The sequence below is a fragment of the Pleurodeles waltl genome, chromosome 3_1 (assembly GCF_031143425.1).
Source record: "Pleurodeles waltl isolate 20211129_DDA chromosome 3_1, aPleWal1.hap1.20221129, whole genome shotgun sequence".
Lineage (NCBI taxonomy): Eukaryota > Metazoa > Chordata > Amphibia > Caudata > Salamandridae > Pleurodeles > Pleurodeles waltl.
The window spans coordinates 1,881,218,203-1,881,243,215 of record NC_090440.1 but is presented as its reverse complement, the minus strand read 5'-3'; the positions used below and the strand labels follow the sequence as shown (position 1 = coordinate 1,881,243,215).

Below are 25,013 nucleotides of genomic sequence, written 5' to 3'. Positions count from 1 at the left end.
TTTAGTAAAGTTGATTTTAAGATTGTGTGTTTGAAAATGCCACTTTTAGAAGGTGGTTTTTTTCTTGCTTATACCATTTCTGTGATCCTGCCTGTTTGTGGATTCCTTTTCTGGGTCAGTTTGACAGTTGGGCTGGTTGCACCTCACACTAGACAGTGACACAAAGGGAGCTGGGGTGTAGCCTGCAAACCCTGATGAGCCATCTGTGCTAGGAGGGAGGGGAGGAGTGGTCACTCACACCTGAAACGGCTGTGCCTGCCCTCACACAATGCAGTCTCCAACCTCCCGGTGAGTGTCTAGGGCCTGGCCTGGGCAAGGCAGGATTTCAGATTCAAAAGAGACTTTACTTTGAAGTAGGCCTACTTCAAAGGAGAAATTTGGTATAAGAAGGGCACCCAAAACCACAGACTTTAGAAAACCCTTCTAGAACAAGAGGAACTTCTGCCTGGAGAAGAGCTGAGGAAGAAGAGCTGCCCTGCCTGTGACTGTGCTTTGTGGAGCTACCCTGCAGTTGCTGCTTCTGCCAGAGAAAGAGGACAAAGACCGGACTTTGTGTGCCTTCCATCTAGAGAAGAAATCTCCAAGGGCTTGATTTAGAGCTTGCCTCCTGTTGTTTGAAGTCTCAGGGACAGCAAAGACTTCTCTCTGCCAGCACCTGCAGTCTCTGGAGAGACTCCTACTCTGCCCTGTGGTGCCCATCCAGTTCCTGGGACCCTGAAAGGAGAAGCTAGCAGCCTAAAGAGAAGGAGATCCACGCACAGAGTGCTGTGCAGAGAAAAGATCGACGCAACTCCGATCTGCGGCTGAAGAAACGACGTGCCGCTGGCTCCGCAGCTGAGAAACGACGCTTGCAGGAAACGTGACCGGAGAATCAACGCACAGAGCAGGAGACGCGCAGCATCGCTGACGGAGGCTGGAGATCATCACCCACGCTGCGGGGTTTTCGGATCATCGTGCGGCTGGATTTCCGACTCAATACTGTTGTGCGTGGAAAAACAACGCAAGGCCCGCCTGGACCCGAGAGCGCTGACCAGATCGATGCACTGCTCTCCGGCGTGGAGAAGAAACAATGCACCCCACCAGGTGAAAGGAGAAACGACGCACGGTCCCGCTCGTGAGTGTAATCAACGCATCGCAAGCCCTTTTTGACACTCACTCGCCCGTGCGGGGTTATTTTTGACGCACCCAAGGTACATTTACACACTGACAGCGTTAGTGTGTGTTTAAAACTACTTAAAGACTCTTTTTGCATTTTTATAGATAACTTGACTTGTGTATTGCGGATTTTTGTTGTTTTGGTCTTGTTTTGTTTAGATAAATATTTCCTATTTTTCTAAACTAGTGTTGTGTCATTTTGTAGTGTTTTCATTAAGTTACTGTGTGTGTTGGTACAAATACTTTACATCTAGCACTCTGAAGTTAAGCCTACTGCTCTGCCAAGCTACCAAGGGGGTAAGCAGGGGTTAGCTGAGGTGATTCTCTTTTACCCTGACTAGAGTTAGGGTCCTTGCGTGAACAGGGGGTAACCTGACTGTCAACCAAAGACCCCATTTCTAACAGTACCCAAGCAATGCGGTGTCCCTACCTTGGAGTCCGGCGGTGGAGGGGGGTCATGATTTCTCCATGGGTCGGTGGCAGCAGTTATGGCAGGTGTTGTCCAGACATGGTCAGTCAAAGACCGGAGGGAATGGGGAAAAAAGTTGAGTTTTCATCCCACTTTTCCCCCCATTCCACCAACTCAGACATGGAGGTCGGAACAGCACTTTTTTCTTGGCAGTAATGCACTTCCAAATCTGCATGGTGGGAAGGGTGGCTAGGATCCCACCAACATCCCTTTTTCCCTCTCCTACCATTGATGCAGGAGGTATTTCTTGGCAGAGACGGCGGTTTGAATGTAGGCTTTCATCTATGGGACCACCAACATCTAAATACTGTGGGCAGATCGTCAAGGAGGTGGACTGGTTTCCAGTAAGTCAAGAGTGGGACCGTAACCATCAACGTCTAAATCAGGCCCTTAATCATTGTAACTAATTAGTTGGTAAGGTCCCACAGTAAGAGCGTAACTTTTCCAGCCGTTCGTTGCAATATAGGATATAATTCATAAGTAGAAAATGCAAAAAAGGGATATTTTGTTCCCAGTTCAAAGAGTTTTTATTGATATGAAGTGGTGAATTCCAAAATTAAGTCACAAAATCCAACGAAGTTTAAGCCAATTTCCAGCCAACACGTGTTTCGCCCCACACGGCATATACGCCAGGGCTTTCTCAATGCTGTAAAGAAGAAATAATATAAGGCTCGGGATAAAACTCAATGTGAATGAGAGGGACACCGAAAGGGTGAATACCCTAAATGGTGAAAGAGGGTCATGCATCGCATTTACTGTGCTCTGTTTAAAGGAGAATAGTACCCCCTATATAGAAGGTACTGTCAGAGAAAGATAGCACCGTCTAGTAGTGAAATGTAGATCCATTCATAGTATTCAAGGTAAAGTAGAAGGGGCACTGTAAGTACTAGAAGGTATTTCATGCTACAAAAGCGTGACTTGAAAAGAAAACTAGAAAAAAGTATATATCGATGGACGCGTCGGGATCTCAAATATTGTTCGTTACCACTTAAATAGGTAAGAACTTTGTCACCCACTATAGATACGTAATTTAAACGTTTAATCGGGACTTGCTTGATCGCTTGCCCTCTTCAGAAATATCCGTATGGGTTACCGGCTACTAATACTGTTCCCCAATGGGTAAACTCGTCCTCCTGATGTTATTGTTAACATAATGGGTATATATTTGACATTTAGTAGTCAGCATTGTTATTCTGGCCTGTCTGTAGAGTTAATGCCACACACTACATATGGTTTCCATATATTTTATGTACAGATTCTCTATAACAATTGTGGCATTCAGTCTGAAGAATTATGCTTTCAAATAACGTGGTATGTAACTATTACCTGCCAAGTTCTCAATTATAATTCACATACATTGCTATTCCCCTCTTTTTAATTCTTCACTTGCATGACATTAATTAGAACTATGACATAGTTTTCAAGTATTTTAGTGCCAGCACAAATTCACATTATTGGAAATATCCAATTCAACTATCGATATATACTTTTTTCTAGTTTTCTTTTCAAGTCACACTTTTGTAGCATGAAATACCTTCTAGTACTTACAGTGCACCTTCTACTTTACCTTGAATACTATGAATGGATCTACATTTCACTACTAGACGGTGCTATCTTTCTCTGACAGTACCCTCTATATAGGGGGTACTATTCTCCTTTAAACAGAGCGCAATAAATGCGATGCATGACCCACTTTCACGCATTTAGGGTATTCACCCTTTCGGTGTCCCTCTCATTCACATTGAGTTTTATCCCGAGCCTTATGTTATTTCTTCTTTACAGCCTTGAGAAAGCCCTGGCGTATACGCCGTGTGGGGCGAAACACGTGTTGGCTGGAAATTGGCTGAAACTTCGTTGGATTTTGTGACTTAATTTTGGAATTCACCACTTCTTATCAATAAAAACTCTTTGAACTGGGAACAAAATATCCCTTTTTTGCGTTTTCTACTTATGAATTATATCCTATATTGCAACGAATGGCTGGAAAAGTTACGCTCTTACTGTGGGACCTTACCAACTAATTAGTAGCGTTGTTCCTAATAGGAGGACTAGGGTCCATGTCCTCCGGTCTAAGCTCCCACATCCAAGGTGAACAGGCATTCTATACAGGAAGTTAATTTGTCTGGACCCTTTTCTTTTTGATGCAATACCTTAATCATTGTATACCATCCCTTCACATGCTGTGTATCTTGTTGGCACCATGAACCTGTCACAACAAGCAGCATTTGCCTTTCTGAGCATTGGAGAGACACTATGAAGCAAGGTTCTAGCAGGCTGGCCTATTTCACCTTAAAGTATTTGCAGCACAATAATTTTGCTGAACTCATCTGACAGTGATGGGCTATACAATGCCATAGATTCTGTATGGTCATTTAATGAGTGAGGGCCACTGTATCAAATAGGCAGTGCGTTGTCTGTGGCACAAATGGTTGATTGTTTTTGGACACATTTTTGTTTGTATGGGCACACACTTTTTACTGGCATGCACACGACTTAAAGCTTTGGAAAAATACTCCTGATGGGTACTGCAATGTTTCAATAGTTTGTCCACAGAACTCGCCAGACATCTTGTGGCATTTTGGCAAGTACATCTGAAACACTGATATAATCACCTTAGTTGGGCCCATGTATTTAAAAATAATGGTCAGGATTGTAACATGTGGCAATTCCACCAAAAGGGATATGCTCACTGGCTATGCTCATTCATACGGTAAAACATGGGGATTGTTAGAAATTGCCAGGATCAATATCAATGTCATTCCCAACCCAGTCCTGGTTGCAGTATGCTTACTGAGGTTGCTGATTGGGTCTGCAAATAGAGTATACAAAAGAAAGTTGCTAAATAGTGACAGTTGAACCACTCTCTTCTCCCCAGTCAGTGGGATGGGAGTGCACTGTGTCTTTTGTGGCTGTTATGTATAGGAGCAGTTCCTGATTGCTGACAGTTTGCAAAGCCTAGGGCCAATAAGAGGGTGGAGATGGGCATATGCGTTTGCAAACAAAGATGTCTGAATTTTATTTCAGTGATATTTACCCAATTCAAAACAAGATGTTTGATGGGAGACTTACCCCATGGCCTGAGCAAACTTTGCCATTCGAGCCCACCGGACAGCTGCTGATGTTCAAGGACTGAATAGGTAGGCACTTCCTGTCTAGGCACATCATAGATGGTCCACAGGGTGTCCCATCCTCAACATATCCTAAATCTGTCTCATCATCTAAAAGGATATGAGCACCACTGTGGGAAAACATAAAAAGAAGAATTAGAAATATAAGAATTTTTTTAGCAAAATATGTTAAAATCCTTTAACATATTACACTTGTTCGAGTTGCTCATTGTATTCATTGCTTAGCATAGCTATTGCAATCATGTGCCCCCAAACATCCTTCTAATGAAAGGAAAAAATATGTCACCAACTGACTTCAGATCACAAAACCAACACACGCTAGGGAATGTACTTATATTCAATTGCTACATTCAAAACACACTTCTTCAGCTGCCCATGTACTTTTGCTCTTTATATATATGCATCTATACATATTTTATGGAGGAGTTTATATGCATCTCTGAAGTTAAAGTTGACACAACACTGCATAACACATGCCATTTTTGTCCCATTAATACATTTGCATCTATCTATCTATCTATCTATCTATCTATCTATCTATCTATCTATCTATCTATCTATCTATCTATCTATCTATCACTATTAACATATTACCTTCGGGTGGTCACCAGTAGGTAGTTATAGTTAGGACCATGTTTCCATAAGAAAAGCATTTTTTGACTTGCCTATATGTTTTGCACCATTTGACGAATCTTCACAACATTTTCCAAAAAAGTGTGCCAGGGATTCTTGTTGTGGTTGGACAGTTTCGGGGTGATCCATCAAGTGAGGGCCAAGAAAAAGGGGGGTTAAAAAAAGTGAGTTTCCCATGTTAATTCCCATGGGAGTTTTGAACAAGACTACAGCCTGAACCGCTGGACTGAATTACACCAAATTTGGCAGAAAACTAGATTTTGTTCTGCAGATTGTTCTTTTTGTTATTTGGTGTACGTCCGTTCAGTAAGTTTTTAGATATTAAAGGGACAATAATTTTGTATATCTAGGGTTGCAAATCCATCGTGATGAATTCACGTTGATTGTTTCATATTTACGAATGTGCACAGCACCAGGAATGCTGTGATTGGCTGCCTGCACACTGAGCGAAAAGTTGTGGCTGCCATTTTAGGTTACAGGACATGATCCCCGGGGCTGAAAAGTAAAATAGAACGTGGTATAAGGGGACAGGTTGGAGTTACCATGTACAATATTTGCGAATACGCTGTGATGCTCAGCGTGGCCCCGTGTAACGTCACAAGGACACTCACTCATGAGACACTCTCACACCCAGACACCCTCTCACACTGGCATAAACCTTCTCTCATATTCAGACACACTCACACCCACTCTCACACCCAGAGACACCCTCTCACACCCACTCTTACACCCACATAGGCACTCTCACACACACTCTCATAACCAAACACCCACTCTCACACCGATTCTCACACCCAGACAAATCCTCTCACACCTATTCCCACACCAAGAGAGACAGGTCCTGGGGCTAAACCCCGCCGCGCATGGCCAAAGGCAGTGCAGAGTAGTTGTTGGATTAACATAAAGTAATTAAAATTACTTAATGTTAATAAAATCTCACTGGAAAAAAAAAGTTACAGGGACGTTATAGTTAGGAAATAGAATTAAAAAAGACATAGATATTCACTTAAAAAACCCAAGGTTAGAGGGACGTTAGTTAAGATCTTAATTTACTCGCCCAACAGTATAGAAATTCAGCAGTTATAGTTGTGGTTAGCTCAAGTAACTAAAACTCATGCCCTAAGGTAACTATAACTTGTGCCTCCGCCATGCACAGGTCTCTTCTCAATAATTTTATTACAAATGTTGCGGTGGTATTATCAATGATGTCGTAAAAGATGTCATGACTGATGTAATATGTGGGATAATAAGCAGTGAGCCCACAAGTACAACAATGGCTGCCATCACATCTTTGCTGATGTGGTGGAAGACAACCAATTCTTATCTTTAGATTTGTGGGTTTTTGCGATTCTTCATGGTATGATATATACACCAGTTTTTAATTTCTCAAAAACTACACAACCGATTTGCACCACAATATGAAAGATAAGCTTTCTGGACTATGATTTATTTTACCTGCCACATTCAACCATTTTGGCTGCATCTGTGTCTAATTTCCCTATGTTAAAAACTGCCTGGGGAAAACAGATTTTAGGACTCCCCCATCCTTTTTTTAGTGTCCCCTGTTCGATGGATCGCCCCAAAACCATCCCAGGAAGGAGCTAAGGTGCATGAGATTTTTTGAAAAGTTTTGTGAAGATTCATCAACCACACATCAAAAGTTATAAGCAAATCAAAAAATGCCTTTCATGTGGAAATGCAGATCTAACTATACCTACCCAGAATTAACTTAAAATTCTGCAGGATTATGCTTGAGTTATGCAGGAATCGTAACTCTATGTATAGCACAATTTCATAGCACAAAATTGTCCCCAAAATGGACGTAAGGATTCATTTCGAGCTAAGAAATAGCACTAAACTCAGAGGACAGCCATCTTGTTGCATTTAACCAACGTCCATGGACAGATCAAAAAACTAAACAGCTCCTATAAATCGGAGGTTGCTCAGGACCTCACAGTTAATGAAACAAATGGAATTACAAATATTGTAAATCATCTCATAAAAGAGGTTACCTATCTTATTACCCTTATAATTATAACAGAGATCACTAAAAATGTAGTATCATTATGGACTGATTGTGTTTGATTATTTCGAATATGTTAGTTATTTACAACATTTCACTTTTCATTATTTATTATGAGGTCATACGCACTACATATGGTGTGTGAGTTACTGCATGCATTTTAAAGAGTCTGTGGCTCCTCAGCCGCTCGTAAGAGGTTTCAGGGTAAAACCACATTTTACAACATGGTTATCCTGATGCCCCCCCTTGTTGATTTAGGCATTTGAGAAGCCATCAGTGATGGGATTTGGCATGTCATGAGTGATGTAGCATGTTAGATCATAAGTAGAGCATGACCAGGGTGCAAGTTACGGTTACTTTACTGAACCATGACTGGTGAATTTAGTGACTTTTTATTCAGAACATTTCAGAGGTTTTTTTAAACATACAATATGGTTTTCTAGGCAATACTAACCATCACTTCACTTTAAGCCAGTGGCTCCTGATGAGATTACAAAGTGGTGGGACAAAAGACAAAGGGGGTCATTTTGACCTCGGCGGTCTTTTACCAAGTCCGCTGAGGGACCGCCGTGCGGAAGACCGCCAGTCGTGGCAGTTTGCCGCTCGCCCTATTATGACCGTTGGCAGCTCTCCGTCCTTTTACGGAGGGAGAGCCGCCAACAGCCACACTGGCGGGCGGCGGGGAAGTGGAGGTTGCTCCACCTCCACCGCCATGCCAACAGAACCCCGCCCAGAGAATCACGTCCTGTGATTCGGCGTGGCGGTGTTCTGTTGGCGGTGTGGTGTCGGCGGAGCAGCCCTCATGGCTCCTGTCCCCTCCCGGAGGATCGTCACACCAGGTAAGTCGATCGTCCGTGAGGGGAGGGGGTAGGGGGGTGTTGCTGTGCGTGCGTGGGGGTGTGCGTGTTTGTATGTAGAGGGGGTGTGTGAGTGCGTGTATGCTTGCGGGGGTGTTGTGTGTATGGGAATGAGTGCGTGTATGTCTGTAGTTATGTCTTTATGGATGTGTGCATGTATGTTTGAATGTGGATGTGCGTGCCTGACTGTGTGTGTGGATGCATGTATGTCGGTGTGTGTGCGTGTATGTGTGTCGGTGGTGCCTGCGTGCGTGTCGTGTGTGTATGGTTGATGTGCTGTTGGGGGTTGGGGTGGGGAGGGGGCTCCTGCCACCTTTGAGAGGTGGCAGGGGTGGTGGGGGGGTAGGGGAGGTAGTCGGGGTGGGGGTGGGGGGTGGGGGAGACCCCTATCAGTGCCAGGGAAGGAATTCCCTGGCACTGATAGTGCTTACCGCCATGGATTTCATGGCGGTTTCAAACCGCATGAAATCCATGGAGGTAAGCCGGGTCAAAATACCGGCGGCGGTATAGTGACGGCCGCCGGCTGGAGACCCTGGTCTCCAGCCCGGCGGTCATCTCCACCCTGGCGGGCGGAACGGAGAACTGGCGGATGACCATGGCGGTAACCGCCATGGTCATAATACAAAACAAAAGACCGCCAGCCTGTTGACGGTCTTACCACCGCTTCTCCACCTTCCCACAGGGTCGTAATGACCCCCAAAATGCTTCATCATTAATTGCACGGAAGTAGGAGCGAATGTGAGCAAGTGCATTTCTCCAATGGGGGATTGAGGAGGGTCCTGGAATTTATCATCACAGTAACAGTGACTCCTGTGGTAAATTGTACTACAAATACAAATGTCAATATTTTTCAACAGTACCTACTTTCTGTAATGCCGGCAAAGGAGTGACGCCCTATACTACGTCACATACAAAGTAGCAGAACTCCCATCTCCAGGTACAAACAGACTCTTGGCGCACATCCCGTTGTACTCTGGAGACGAGAGTGAAACCCCCAATGATGAACACACACACACATTGTAGGAAAGCGTTTCAGGTAAGAGGGAGTGCCTGCAAGTAAACATTGTAGACGGACTGCTGAAAAGGGATCTCTACAATACGTAAATGGATGAGGGCATCACACAGAGCTTCAATGTCCATCACCCTGTGAGACCAAATTCCCCCTGTGTAGCTCTTTCCTCTGCTGCAGTCCCTATGCTATGAGATCTATGTGCTATGAAGCTATGAAAAGGTAAGCCCAGACATGCACAGTGGATTGCCTTTCAGAGCCTGGCTTCATGATCACGCTCAATATGAGGGACAGGCAGCTTGGTGCTTTCTGTTAGCATCGCTTGTACGGACGAAAGTTGATGACTAGGGCAACAACAACCTAATAGAGCAGTTGTTTCTATATACCTACATGCATGCATATATATGTGAGTGTGTGTACGTAACATGTTTGGCTGCTTTCACTCTCCAAAAAGCTGTGATTTCAAAATCCATATTTCATAGGCATAGGATGCTATTTCGTGGATATGACATAGTTCCCATAAATTAAGGATTTCATTCAATGAGAATCCTACTCCTAACCTGATTTGATAAGAGCATTCTGAAACATCTCTGTGAAGCTCTATCATTGCTTTATTTTTAATCTGCATTCTCGTCATGAAAGCTAAACAAAACCTGAGAATGCTGATTGCAGTCAGGGTTCGTGGTTATCTGAACTGTGTAGGCTGCTTCTTTAAAATATCTCACTTTTACATATCCAATGTTATTTTCATTTTCCTGTAGGCAGTCATACATCCCAGTGTTTTATTTATGGTTTCCATTGAGCTGCTCCCTGTTTAACACCCTTGATGGGGGTGACAAGACAGTAACATCTTCATAACAATCTATTAAATGTGGAGAACACGAATGTCTTGACCTTGCACCAAGTGTCTTTTCGAGCTCACACCAGAAACACATTCTCTTCTTAGAAAAACCTCACGCAGTGAGGGAAGAGCATCTCTCATATGCCTACATAATATTTTCTCAATTGGTGTGACAAGCATCATGCCATAAGCAGAGATGTCACACTGATTGAAAGTGGGAAGAGCCGGAGTCTTTAGGCTCAAGCTGCTTTTTCTATGATTGGTGGTATGGGGGGCATATCTGAGCTTCTAAGCAATGATCAAGATGGGAGAGGTACCACTGGAATAGGGAGAACATCATTGTTTCCCTCCTCAGAAGGAGGGAAAACATTTGAATGATGAGGATCAGGGCCCAAACCTGAGTCCAGAGTTAGAGGGAGAGCACAACTTCCCCAAGAGGATGCTCAGGATAGGGCAAGAAGCAGTGTATCGGCCCAGGGTCTGTTCTCAAAGGAGCTGGAGGACAGGAAGGAAGAGAGGGAGCTCAAACTTTAGATGGCCAAGCTAAAGTTGGAAGCAGAAGAGAGAATGGACAGGGAGAGAATGGCCCATGACCTCAGGCTCAAGGAGCTGAACATCAGAGCCAGGCAGGCAGAGTTGTCCAGCAGTATTGGTGGTATCATTACCCCAATGGAGAAAATAGCGTCCGCATCCCAAAGGATCTGGTGCTTAACTTTGTTGTGGTAGATGACATATACAGCCTGTGTGAAGCCTGCGAGGCTGCCCTGGTGATGCATAGGGTTCCTGAGGAATATTGGGGGGGCAGCCTCTGGAGGCACATTCCCAATTAATTAAGGACATCTCTGTTAGCCCTGGAGAAAGGGGACAGGATGAAGAATCCTCTCATGAAGGAGGCCCCATACAGGAAGTATGGGTTCAGCCCAGAAAGATATAGGCAGAAGTTCAGGGACAGCCAGAACCTGCCTGAACAGACCTAGGTGTATTTTAAGGATCATTTTTGCAAGGCACTGGATGATTGGGTGAAGGGCAGTGAAGTGAATGATTACAAGGGGCTGTACAACTTGACTGCTAAAGAGCACATGTTAAATCTTTGTTTTACAGAGCTGTGACAACACCTTGTGGATAGTAAGTTCTCTGGTTCTGGTGGATGGTGGCCTAGGACATCCCTCTTCTAAGCCGAGTGCTTTGATTCTTCTCAGCTAGGACACAAGCAAGGGGATGCTGAAACCACCCACTGGTGGGGCCTCTATAGGGGTGACCGACCTGGCCTTAGGGGTAATTTGTCCACAGGGGCAGGGCGCAGACTATGCCTTATTCTCCATTAGTTGAAAAAGTGGACTCTGATGGTAAACTGGTAATCCCCAAGGGTGGTCACCTCCACCAGATCAAGGTGAATGGTGTCCTTGTCACTGTTCTTAGGGGCACTGGGGCCAGCCAGACAAAGGCTGGTTTCCCAAGATCAGTACACTGGCCAAGTGTGTAGGGTGACTCAGGCTCAGTACCAGGACTGTTTGCGCCCAATGGCCCTGGTATTCTTGGAGTGGTGAGGTGACCCAGAGAACTGTCATAGTTGGTCCTCAGATGCCCAAAGACTGCATTCTGGTGAATGAGTTGCCACTGGTGTCCGAAGAGTGGGGTGGGGTGAATGCTCATGGTGCCCTGGAAGCTCAGAGTTCTGGAGGCACCACTCCCAAATGGAGGATATAGAGCCCCAGATGCAGGGCCGGGGAAGAAGGACTCACCCCTGACTCCTGCTCAGTCTCAGGGTACAGACTGTCAGGCTACCACCCCTGGACTGATGGGAAGGAGAATGAAAAAGGGTGCCTAACACTAGGGGCTGTTTTGCCCCACTCTGAGAAACCTCAGAGGTCAGAGATCCCTGGGTGGCCCGGGGTCTGGCACTTGACACTGACAGGTGTCAGTGGCTTCTGTGGGTTGTTGTCCTTATGGGCAGAGTTTTCCTTTGGCTGTGGATAGAGGTCAGATCCAAGAAGTGGAATGGGCTTAAGCACTTTGTTGGCCATGGTGGCACTGCCTGCCTACTGGGATGTACCTGTGAGCAAATTAACGGTAGGTGGTGCACAGATGGGGTCCACAGCTGAGGATGATTCCCCATGGGTCAGTTCGGCGGTTAATGAGAGTGTAGACAGAGGGATCCAACTGAAATGAGAGGGGCATACAACTTGCAAAGGCCTCTGCACTAGAGGGCCATGGTCCATGTTCTATCGCCTAAGCAGGGAAGATATCGACTGGTCTCCCCTGACGTTTTCCAGAATGGAAGATCATGCTGGACTTGGCCCTCTCTGTAGGTCACCCACAACCTTTTTCCTTAACTCTTCCTATTTTGTTGAATTTGTTTTTTTTGGCTCTAGGACTCTGTGCACTTCACCACTGCTAAAGTGTTTGTGGTCGCTCACCTAATATGGTAAAACTGTCTTACACCTGACTGGCATATTTAATTAGCCCATAGGCCCCCTGTAGAGTCGTATAATATATACCCAGGGTCTATAAATTAAATGCTACTAGTGGGCCTGCAGAATTCTTTGCGTCACCCCACTGAAAACATGTCATAGGTCTGCCACTACAGTCTCAATGCAGTTTGAAATTGCCAATTCGACTTGGCAATGTAATCCCCTCTTGCCAAGACTTAAACCCCCCCTTTAATTGCATACAGGTCACCCCTAAGGTAGGCCCTAGGTAGCCCATAGGTTAGGGTGTACTGTAATTAAAAGGTTAAACATGTAACTTTATATTTTAAGTGTTCGCTGTTGTGTGAGGCCTACCTCTCCCATAGGATAACACCGGGCTGCCTTATTATATTTAATAAGTGCTAACTTTTGATTGCGAAAAGGCGGACATTTCATGTTTGGTGTCTGAGAAACTGTATTTTAAAACCCTCTTTAATGACAAAGTTGGATTTTAAGTTACAATTTTGAAAATGCCACTTTCAGAAAGTTGATATTTACCTCATCTAGCTATTTGGTGGGTGCAGCCTTTTCCTAGGACAAATGACTGGGTGTAGTTGGACTTTGTTTATTCCTTCCAGACCGTGGCACAGTAGAGGGATTAGGTGAAACGAACAGGCCACCAAATGACAGGATCTGGGGGTGAAGCTGGGCACAGCCCCACTTGAAAGTGATTAGGACTTGTAGCCACTGCATTGTGCATGCAGCCAGCTTGGAGCCAGAGCAGGGGAGGCAAGAAACTTCAAGAACTTCAAAGGGAGTTGTCAGGAAACATCTCCTGCTTCAAAGAAGTTACCCCGTATAACAATAGGACCCTCAGAGCCACTCGTCAGTTCGCTTTCTTGACCTGAGGAAGGAGTCTCAGAGGAATGCCTACTGCTGTGTCCTGTTGTGTACTCCACAAGTCAGCTTTGCTGCACCTGGGAGGACTGCTTTGCTGCCTGGAGCCTGCCTTGAACCATAACTGCTTGAACACATCCACTGCTTGAACCCAAGACTGTCAGATTGACTCCAAGGGCTAGTTGGTTGGCCTCCTGATCAGAGCCTCAAGGACAGAAAAGGCTCCAGCGATCTTAAACCAATACTTGGCCTCAGCCTGAGTAAGTCGTAACATCCAAATGGAGCAGCTAAAGGTGCCCAGATAGCCAAAAATTTAATCTTGGGACTTTTTTTTAATTTTAGCTAAAACTGATCTGAGAGGAGACCAGGCCAACCTGCTTTTCTATCCGCCCATGGTGCATCACCGGTCAGGTTGAATTTGCAGCAGCTTCCACTATGTTCTCTCTGCAGCAGCAAATCCTGTTCAATGGTCCCTCACCAAAGGCGCATTCAGTCTTGTGGAACTCTCACTGGCTACAGCCTCATCTCAGTAGATTCCAATTTAAAAAAAAAGAGTAATCTTCACCATGACATTTTCCAATGGCTCCCAGACAACAACTCCTCCTCCTCAGACACTGCCTGCAGTCTTGCCCCACTAGACTTCTAACATCTCAGGGACTTTTTGTCAAAATTATTACTAAGTGTGAAGGTAAGTGCCGACCAGGCCCCACCCACTTGTTAGTATCCGACTCACGCTGCATTTTGGTTGGCCATATTTTTTTTACTTTGACCCGGTCTCGAGTGAAGAGTAATTAGATTTTGTAATTTTGGTGTCAAATAATTTTTAAAATGTAGTCTATTTTACAAAATTGGTGTGGGTTTTTTGTTGTTCATGTTTTCACTTTATTACTGTTTGTGTGCTGCATAAATACTTGACATATTGCCTCTAACTTAAGCCTGGTACCAAGCTACCAGTGTGTTAAGAATAGGTTAAATTAGTGACTTTTGTGGTCACCCAGACAGGGATTGTGGCTTTTGCTTGAGCAAGGCTAACACCACGGTCAACCAACAACACAGTTTCTCACAGGTGTGATCTGTTTCAGGGACCTATCTACTAGCCACCAGGGATGGCTATTGGGGAAGCGGTGCCCCAGACATAGCCAAGTAATCCACCCGGCCAAACTGGAACATACTCAGGGGGTGATTCTCACCCTGGCGGGCGGCGGAGTCAGCCCGCCAGAGTTCCCCCCTCCAGAATACCGCACCGCGGTCATTAGACCGCTGCGGGTATTCTGGGTTTTACACTGGGCTGGCGGGCGACCGCCAAAAGGCCGCCCGCCAGCCCAGTGTAAAACGACCTTCCCACGAGGACGCCGGCTCCGAATGGAGCCGGCGGAGTGGGAAGGTGCGACGGGTGCAGTGGCACCCGTCGCGAATTTCACTGTCTGCAATGCAGACAGTGAAATTCTTTGTGGGGCCCTCTTACGGGGGCCCCTGCAGTGCCCATGCCATTGGCATGGGCACTGCAGGGGCCCCCAGGGGCCCCACGACAACCCATACCGCCATCCTGTTCCTGGCGGTATGGGCTGTCAGAATCCCCCATGGGATTTCCACTTCTGACCGCGGTCAAACCGCCGCGGTCAGAATGCCCAGCGGGGCACCGCCAGCCTGTTGGCGGTGCCCCCGTCATTTTAGCCCTGGCGGTCCAAGACCCCCTCAGTCTTTCTGACCTCTAGCCTGTGGAGGCTGATTGGGGCATTTCCTCCACTCTGCTCCCCTGGGAGAAACAGAAATCCCAACTGAACATGGATTATTTTTAAAAGAAAGAAATGGAGTGTGGGCTACCCATTCTGGCATTGGGTGGACACCTACCCCTAAAGACACCAATAGTGTTTCTACCCTCCGGGGAGACATACTGGGATCATATCCCCAATCTGTCCTCCCCAGTGGGGCAGAAAGCCCACTAGACACTAAGATTTTACTATTAAAAAACAGAAATAGTGTAGGAGCTTGATCTCCCAGTCATCGGCCATACTCCTCTAAACACCACAATAGTCGTTTTGTCGCCGGGGAGGCATGGAGATGATGCGGGTGCAGATTGGGGGGTGGATTTCAACCAGCAGTACAGGTGCAGTACAGACATTTAAGGTTGGTGATGTAATATAAGAATTTCATCAATGACACAGAGATTAAAGTTTGTATTTGGAAAATATTGCCATACCTGCAGTCTACCACCCGTCCTTGGTGCTTAAAGGATGTAGGTATTATGTCCCCCTGAATCTGTCCAATCCGTGGAATTCTGGTGACGTTTGCACAGAGCAAAAATCCACAGAATATATCACTGTGGGATAGAAATATTAAATTAATACATAGGCTCCTACACATACATTACAGATCTACAAATAAAACAGTCATTACATATTGAAATGCAATTCTGCAAATCAAATTAAGTTTCAGGCATAAGCTATGTTTTAAGATTCCGGAAAATGTTCCTTTTTCTCCTGGACAAGGAGCAACCTTAGACTTAAAGTATTTGATCTCCCTCTAATTGCTCAAATCTGGCTGGTAAAAAGAGACCTGGGTATCAAACTCAGCCCAATCCTGGATTCAGTCTGTGGCCAACCACATCCTTTTGCACAGGGGGGCACAGAATTGTTTCAGCTACCAGCCCAGAGGCTCTGCTACCCCACGATACCAGTCCAATCCCTGTCCCACAACTCTAGTCCACCTTGGCCTCCCCATTCCTATTTACCACCTGTTTTGAGCAGGTGGAAAAGGTGAGCCGTTTCCCACATGTAATTGGAATTCTGGGTGGAATTTGACCTAGAAAAGCAGAGTTGGTGTGTTTATTCCCCATTTGTAGGGATTAACTCATAATAGCCAGATTCCTCATAGAGGATAGCACCAGAAACATTATTTCAAGCCACACAGTCTCCCCATACACAAATCCACATTAAATATAAACTGGGCATTTCTCTCCCTCTCTCTCTTTCTATATCCTCTTCTCACACTCATCCTTTTCACCTTCCTTCCTTTATCAATCATTCTTACGATCTCTTTTCTCCTCTTTACCCTCTCATTTTCCCCTTTCCTCGCCCTTCCTCCACTTCCATCTCATCTTCTCCTTCACTCTCCCCAACCTCTATTAAAATCTCGCTCTTCTCTGCCTCCTTTCTTTCTCTTCCCTATGCTAGTTCCTATCTCCTTTCCCTCTCTCTGGACCTTACCCTTGTCTCTCTTATCTCACTTTTAACCCCTTCGCTGCCAGGCCTTTTCCCCCACAGGTGGCAAGCCTTTTTTTGGCTATTTGGGGCAGTTTGTGCTTAGGCCCTCATAACATTTTGTCCACATAAGCTACCCATGCCAAATTTGTGTCCTTTTTTCCAACATCCTAGGGATTCTAGAGGTACCCAGGGTTTGTGGGTTCCCCTAGAGGAGACCAAGAAATTAGCCAAAATACAGCAAAGAGTTATTTTTTTTCAAACAAAAATGGGAAAAAAGGGCTGCAAAAGAAGGCTTGTGTTTTTTTCCCTGAAAATGGCATCAACAAAGGGTTTGCGGCGCTAAAATCACCATCTTCCCAGCTTTCAGAAACAGGCAGACTTGAATCAGAAAATCACATTTCTCAACACAATTTTGGCATTTTACTGGGACATACCCCATTTTCACTATATTTTGTGCTTTTAGCCTCCTTCTGGTTAGTGACAGATATGGGTGTGAAACCAATGCTGGATCCCAGAAAGCTAAACTGTGAGAAAACAGGGCTGATTGCAGAGGCCCCCTAACTTTTCGCCCCCATTTTCCACTTTTTGCTGGTGTTTTCCTGACTCTGATGGTGCCCTGGGTACTGCTAACCAGTCCCAGGGCCTGTGCTCTGTGTAAAATGGATGTGCAAATTAGGCTAATTATAATTGGCTAAGTTAACCTACCTATAAGTCCCTAGTGTATGGTAGGGCATGTAGGTTTAGGGACCACAGCATAGGTAGTGCACCCATATGTGCACTGCTGAGGTGCCCAGTGTCATTTTAAAGGCAGGCCTGCCTTGCTGGCTGCTTTTAAATTAAAGTTATATGCAAATTCGACTTTGGAATTAAAAGTAGTTCCAAAGTCTTAAACTACCTTATTTTTACATATAAGTCACCCCTAAGGTGTGCCCTATGTGCCCCTGGGGCTGGGTGCCATGTAACTATAAGCAGGGACCTTATAAAAACAGTTTTATAAGCCCTGGTGAGGTAAAAACAGCCAAATTCGTTTTTCCCTCATTGTAGTAAATGGCCTTCATAGGCTAGAATGGGGAGACTTTATTTTAATTTTTAAAGTCTCCTTAAATGATGGATACCAAGAGTTTGGTATCAAATCAATTGTTGTAATAAATCCCACAACTTCCAGTCGTTGGATTTAATATAACTTGTTCAGGTAAAGAGTTCTAAACTTTACCTGAAAAGTTGCCAATTTCAGCCCTGCATTGTTTTTGCTGCTGTGCTCTGATTGGCCAGCCTTTAGCAGCCTGGCCTGGCTGCCTTGATGAGGTGTGAAGTGGCCTGGCTTCACGCAAAGGAATGTGCCTGTGGGAGGGAATCTCCCCTCAGCAGATGGTGAGGCAGGAAGGGGGAGGGCTGCCAAACTGGTCTTCAAAGGCAGACAAGGACATTTGGAGCAAACAGCAACACCCCCACATCCTGCAACCCCAGACAACTAGGTGCCCCCTTGATTAGATTAGGAGAGGGCAGGAGAGGGGTGTGTTTATGATTTTTAGCCACACCAGTGGGTGGGCTCAGCCAGATGTAACCTCCAAAAATCTGATTCAGCCATGATGGATTTTTAGAGAATGTTGCCTCCTGGGATTGATTTTTGCCACACTTCCCAGGAAGTGGTCATCACAGGGGGAAGGACCCTGCACCTGATTGGAGAACCAGGACCCCCCTGCTTTTCACCCAGGAGCAAGGATAAAACTGGCAGACCTGCACCCACACCTCAGTTCCCTACCACATCCAACAAGGAAGAACAACAGAAGAAGAAGGACTGCCCTGCTGGACCCCAGGCATGCACCTGGAACCTGCACTCAGAAGGACTGCACCAGCTGCACACTTGGGCTTCACCACAAGAAGGACTTTGCCTGGCTTCAACTGGTTCAAGGAGGGACTCCCTGTTTGCTAAAGGTGAAAAATTGCTAACCAAAGTCCCCTGCACCAATTCCTGAAGAAAGCGACCATCTGACCACTGTCCAGTGGCCAAAAAGGAGTTTGCGCCAGGTGCATTCTGGGAGTTGTAGTCCACCCCCCCCAGGGACCATCTCAGAACTTCTGGACCCTTGGGGTGAGCTGTGGACCTCAAAAGAACCTTAAAATGACATCTGGGAGAAGCCCCAGAAGTTTGGAGAAGTTTGGACAACTTTTGAAAAAAAGCTCCATAGAGGGACCGACCCGCCGCAGCAACTCTAGCCGGCTTGCCTCAACCGCGACCTGGCCTGATTTGCTGGTTCATCCCGGTAAAGAAAATCTCAGAAAAAGAGACTAAGTCCGAAGGTAAAAAGTTGACCGGGACCTCCCAGCCAGCGTATCCGAGGAGGGCTCCATGGACGTCAGATCAAGATCCAGGTTTTTCACCTGGAAAAAACGATGAAATCCAAAGGTAAAAATCTCCACCGAGGATTCCAGCATCGCGTATCCGGAGAAGGGCTCCAGGAGGTCGGATTGGACTGGCAGGTTCGTCCTGCTAAAGAAAATCTTCGAAAAAAAAGACTAAGGGCCTGATTCCGACTTTGGCGGGCGGCGGAGGCCGCCCGCCAAAGTCCCGCAGACAAATGACCGCACCGCGGTCAAAAGACCGCGGCGGCCATTCTTACATTTCCGCTGGGCCGGCGGAAATGCCCCTGCAACGAGGATGCCGGCTCCGAATGGAGCCGGCGGAGTTGCAGGGGTGCGACGGGTGCAGTGGCACCCGTCGCGTATTTCAGTGTCTGCATTGCAGACACTGAAATACTTTGTGGGGCCCTCTTACGGGGGCCCCTGCAGTGCCCATGCCATTGGCATGGGCACTGCAGGGGCCCCCAGGGGCCCCGTGGCACCCCCTACCGCCATCCTGTTCCTGGCGGGAGACCCGCCAGGAACAGGAAGGCGGTAGGGGGTGTCAGAATCCCCATGGCGGCGGAGCGCGCTCCGCCGCCATGGAGGATTCTGTAGGGCAGTGGTAAACCGGTGGGAGACCGCCGGTTTACCCTTTCTGGCCGCGGCTGAACCGCCGCGGTCAGAATGCCCTTGGGAGCACCGCCAACCTGTTGGCGGTGCTCCCGTGGTCGGTGGTGACCGCCAGGGTCAGAATGACCCCCTAAGTGTGAAGGTAAACTTTTAACCGAGGCCTCCCGCGGCCTGTAACCGAGCAGGGCTCCATCGCGGTCGGCCTTAAACTTTGACTTTGCCCCGGTCAAGGTGCAACCAGATGACCCGATTGGCGCTTTTTGTTTCTAGGCGCTAAAAAAAAAAAAATTCTTTAAAAATTCATATCTCCTGTTCCCCTTATCCGATTTTATTCGTTTTGGTGTCATTTTAAAGATAAAAATATAATCTATTTTTATGAATTGGTTTTGGATTTTTAAACTGTTTCCTGTGTTTTATTTAATTACTGATTTGTGATATTTGAATGCATTACACTCTGTCTCCTAAGTTAAGCCTTGACGCTCGTTGCCAAGCTACCAAGGGTTGAGCTGGGTTTAATCTACTGAGACCTAACTGGACCTTAGAGGAGGTTAGAGGCCTATTGCTAAGTGTAGGTACCTACCTGCCCTTACCAATAACCCATTTTCCAACATAAACATTTCTGAAAAGTAGACAAAATTCTGAGTTCAGTAAAGGTCATTTGTGTAGATTCTAAAAAGTTTTCCTACAGAAAATAACAGCTGAAATAAAAAAATATTGAAATTGAGGTAAAAACAAAACAGCCATTTTCTCCACATTTTACACTGTAACTTTTCCCTGTGAAGTCAGATTTTTTAAAGCAATATACCATTACATCTACTGGAGTCTTTTGGTTGCGGGGATATACAGGACTTGTAGGTTCATCAAGAACCCTAGGTACCCAGAGACAATAAATGAGCTGCACCTTGCAATGGGTTTTCATTCTATACCGGGTATGCAGCAATTCATTTGCTGAAATATAAAGTGTAAAAAATAGGTATCAAGGAAACCTTTGTATTTCTAAAATGGGCACAAGATAAGGTGTTGAGAAGCAGTGGTTATTTGCACATCTCTGAATTCCAGGGTCCCCATACTAGCATGTGAATTACAGGGCATTTCTAAAATAGTCGTCTTATTTACCACCTCCTTACATTTGGAAGGAAAAAATTTAGAGAAAGACAAGGGGCAATAACACTTGTTCTGCTATTCTGTGTCCCTCTAAGTCTCCCGACACAAATGGTACCTCACTTGATTTGGTATTCCTAATGCCTGCGACAGAAAAAGCAACATTGACACATCACATTTTACATTGAAATCTGTCGTGATTTTTTGGAAAGTGCCTAGCTGTGGATTTTGGCCTTTAACTCAGCTGGCATCTAGGGAAACCTAGCAAACCTATACCATTTATAAAACTAGACACCTAGAGGAATTCAGAATGGAGTGACTCTTATGGTTCTCACCAGGCTCTCGTACCCAGAATCCTTTGCAAACCTCATTTGGCAAAAAACTATTTTTGCTCACATTTTGGTGATAGAAAGTTTTGGAATCTGAGAGGAGTCACACATTTCCTTCCACCCAGCATTCTCCTAAGTCTCCCAATACAAATGGTACCTCACTTGTGTGGGTAGGCCTAGTGCCCGCGAAAGGAAATGCCTCAAAACACTATGTGGGCACTTCAAAATGATCAAATACAAAACAACCTGTTATTGCGGGAGGAGGGCACCTGTGTTTTTGGTCCTGGGCTCAGCAGCCATATAGGGAAACCTACCAAACCCAAACATTTCTGAAAACTAGACACCCAAGGGAGTCCAGGGAGGTGTGACTTGCGTGAATCCCCCAGTGTTTTCTTACCCAGAATCCTCGGCAAACCTCAAATTTAGCTAAAAAATCACATTTTTTTCCACATTTCTGGCAAATGTCCTACCACCCAACGTTCTCCTCATTCTCCCGGTAAAAATGATACCTCACTTGTGTAGGGGGGCCAAGTGCCTGTGACAGGGAAAAGGTAAAACAATTGAGGGGGAACCAAAGCAGGTTCAAAAGGGCAGTTTGAAAAAAAAAAAATGTAGGCTGAGAAGTGGGGCAGAATTTTTATCTGTATAGATGAGACAATGCTGGGTGGTAGGAATTTGGTGGATTCCTGCAGATTCCGGAAGATTCCATCACAAAAATGTGGGAAGAATGAGTGATTTCCAGCAAAGTTGGAGGTTTGCAGGACATTGTGGGTAAGAAAATGGTGTGGGGTGCATGTGAAGCACACCACCCTGGACTCACCTAGATGTTTAGTTTTCAGTTGTGTCTAGGTCTTGTGGATTTTTCTACATGGCAGCATCCCAAAGTCCAAAAAGTGCAGCCTTCACCATTCCAAGTGGGACGATTTTGTGAGTTAGACAAGCTCTCATTGCCCAAATGTAAAACCAAAACCCAAAATAATCAAATGTCCTCTTGCTTTCCCAATGGGGGCAAAAATGGCCTAAAAACTATTTGCCCCCCAGGGGAGCTACTTTTATCAATGTAAACAAAAACAAAAAATCCCTGGTGTCTAGTGGCTTCTGCCCCCCCCCAGGGGCAGATTGGCCTAATTCATATATGCTGATCTGCCCCTGGGGGGGAAGAAAACGCCTAATAAAAAAGTTGACCTCCCGGAGACCGACCCTTGCTCCCCTCAGAGAGGCATGAAAAGGGAAGGAAAACCCTTTCCTTCCCTTTTCATGCCTCTCTGCATCCCCCGTACCAAGGAGAAACTAATCAGGGAGGAGACCTCTGATGAGGCCAGTGCGCAATTGCGTGCTGACGTAATCAGACATCAGTGGGGGGGAGGGGTGGAAGGGGAAGCGATTCCCCTTCCAGCCCTGCCCTGGGCAGTTGGGGGGAGCCGTTGGGGGGAGCGCTAGCACTTCCCCCGAGAGCCTCTACCAGGACGCAATGGTTATGTCCGTGGTGCCTCAGCGCCGCACCATCGGACGTAACTATTACGCAAGTGGCAGTAAAGGGGTTAACTCACCCTAGTACTTTTGACACTCATGTTTTGAACATCTCTGCTCTTCATTTCACTTTTTTCCACTTTGTCTCATCTCTATAGCTTATCTTCTTTACTACTTATCTGTGGCTCGGTTCTCTCCATTTTTTCTTTTGTGCTCTCCTCTGAATCCCCCTCCCAATTACTTTCCCCCTCCTATCTGTTCTCCTTTTACTGTCTCTCTTGCTATTCTTGATCCCTTCTTTAATTTTCTCTCTTTCTGCACTCCATACTTGATTTGCCACACTGCCCTCCGCACCGAGCTACTCCTGTCTTCTCTATTAACTGGTAAGTGTAAACAGAGAGCAAGGTACCAGGAACCACACTTCTGAACTTGGGTACCCTCTCACTCACATTTTGGTAGCTTGGATGAGCACCCAGACTGTTCTTTTAAGATGTGTGTGGAGAGTGAAGCGAGCAGTGCCTCACACGACAATAGTTACCAAATTTAGGTGAATATTTACACTTTTTAACTCCATATTTATATTTTGACGCCAGACAAAATCTTGGAGTTAGCACCATTTTTTGGATGTGCCAACCCACCTTGCACCAATGAGATGCAAGGTATGCATTCCCATCCAAAAAATTGAGTTATTCCCTTAGCGCCATATTTATCCCCTTGTGCTAAAATGACGCATGAGTTGGAGGCGAACCCAAATAATGGTGCTAAGCTTGCTTAGCGCCATTATTTAACGCCTGGGTCAGACCAGGCATTAGGGGACCTGTGGACCCATTTCAATGGACAAACACCATGGAATGGGCCCACAGGTGTCCACCCCAAACCCAAGGAACACCTCCACCCACCCCAGAGGTACACCAGAGGATGGGGACCCCATCCTAGGTAAGTAGGGTAAGTATAAGTAAGTATTAAAGAAATGTTTTTAAAAGTACCATTGGGGGCCCTAACATGGGTCCCCCTGCATGGCACTGGGTGCAATGGCTATGTCCAGGGGACACTAGTCCCCTGAGCTGGCCATTAGGGTGGTGGGCATGATTCCTGTCTTTGCTAAGACAGGAGTCATGTTTTTGGTTGGTTGTGCATCTGGAAATGACTGGCAGGCAAGGCTGGTTAGCTGCATTTTTTTCCCTCTAACCAGCCTAGCATAATTTGTTTATGCAAAACACCTTTCACCTTTTTACGGTAGCTTAAGCTTAGCGCCGGATAGCGGCATTCCATAAATCTGGCGCCTGGCTGGTGCTTTAGAATGACGCAAGCCGGCGGTTAACTTTTTGACGCAAAACTCCATTAGCGCAGTTTTGCACCAAAAAGTATAAATATGGGCCATAGACTGTAGAGGTTTGGTACATATTAAAAGAGTCAAATTGTATTAATTAAACACCACAAATCTAGAAAAGTACAACTCAAATGATGAAATGTTCAGCCGTTCCAGTGTTGCTCTGTAGCAGTTCATATTTCTTTGTAATAGCAGCCCAATGATCTAAGGACCTTTAACCTCAAGCTCTGTAGGGGAGCTAGAAGTCAGAAGACCTTCAAAAGAGTGTGTCTGTATTTTGTAATTAGGCGTCTACTAAAGACACTGGTCTTAGATTTCATATATGCCGCCTGTGACTGGAGAAAGTAAGAACCTTTTGTGGGATATTTAGACCAAACTACTAAATAAAAGTGCAAGAAAACCCAGCATAAATAGAATTTGTGTTTCTGTTGTTTTTGAGCCTATTTTACTGATCAGTGCTACAATTATTCTCACTAATGCTATGGCTTGCATGGCCAATTACCACCAGGTTATATTTATTATTTGTCCATGCAAACACAGATGTGGCAGAAAATTGTGCATCTTTCTTAAAAGAAAACATTATATAAACATATTGATAAAAAAAGCTTTGATAGATGATTTGATACTAGCACATGGGTCATGTTAGCCTCTTCGAATGACATTTCCAGTTCATTCATGCTAATTGTAAATGGGAGATTTGTTACAAAATCCATAATTAATCCAAAAGTTATGACTTCTATATTTCAGATAGACTCTCAAAGTGTGATGCAGGCATTGGTGGCAGCAAAGCAGGTTCCCCTGGCCTTCATAACACCAATAGAGATGTGAGCACTTTGATCAAACTGTCACACTAGCAATCAGTTTGCAGTTTAGTTTATCTTAAAGTAACACCTCACACAGAATGGTAGGCCCAATCATGTTACAAGAGTCTGCTTCTGCGGTAGAGTGGAAGGGTAGCCTATAACATCAGTATACATGGTATTTGACCTTTTACAGCAAGCGTCATGCCATCCAGAGCTCCAGAAGGTAAAAGGAACTAAAACCAATATCTGAATGTATCCCTTGGCAATTTGGATTTTTTATACTTTTTTAGAAAGTTTATGGCATAAGCTACAAAAAAACATTTTAATGTATAAAAGACAGCATGATAAAATATTAAAAAACTCCCAAATGGTATCAATGTAGCA

The 25,013-nt window shown here is 45.4% G+C and overlaps 1 protein-coding gene across 1 annotated transcript in view; it reads right to left on the bottom strand.

Moving 5' to 3' along the window:
• ADAM23 (ADAM metallopeptidase domain 23) overlaps positions 1 to 25,013 on the bottom strand; it is an 842,294-nt gene that overhangs the window by 104,406 nt on the left and 712,875 nt on the right. Inside the window, exons 22-23 of the mRNA XM_069225976.1 lie at positions 15,621 to 15,740; positions 4,694 to 4,862 (exon numbers count right to left, since the gene is read on the bottom strand). Coding sequence (XP_069082077.1) covers positions 4,694 to 4,862; positions 15,621 to 15,740 — 289 coding nt within the window. The remainder of the gene's footprint in view (positions 1 to 4,693; positions 4,863 to 15,620; positions 15,741 to 25,013) is intronic.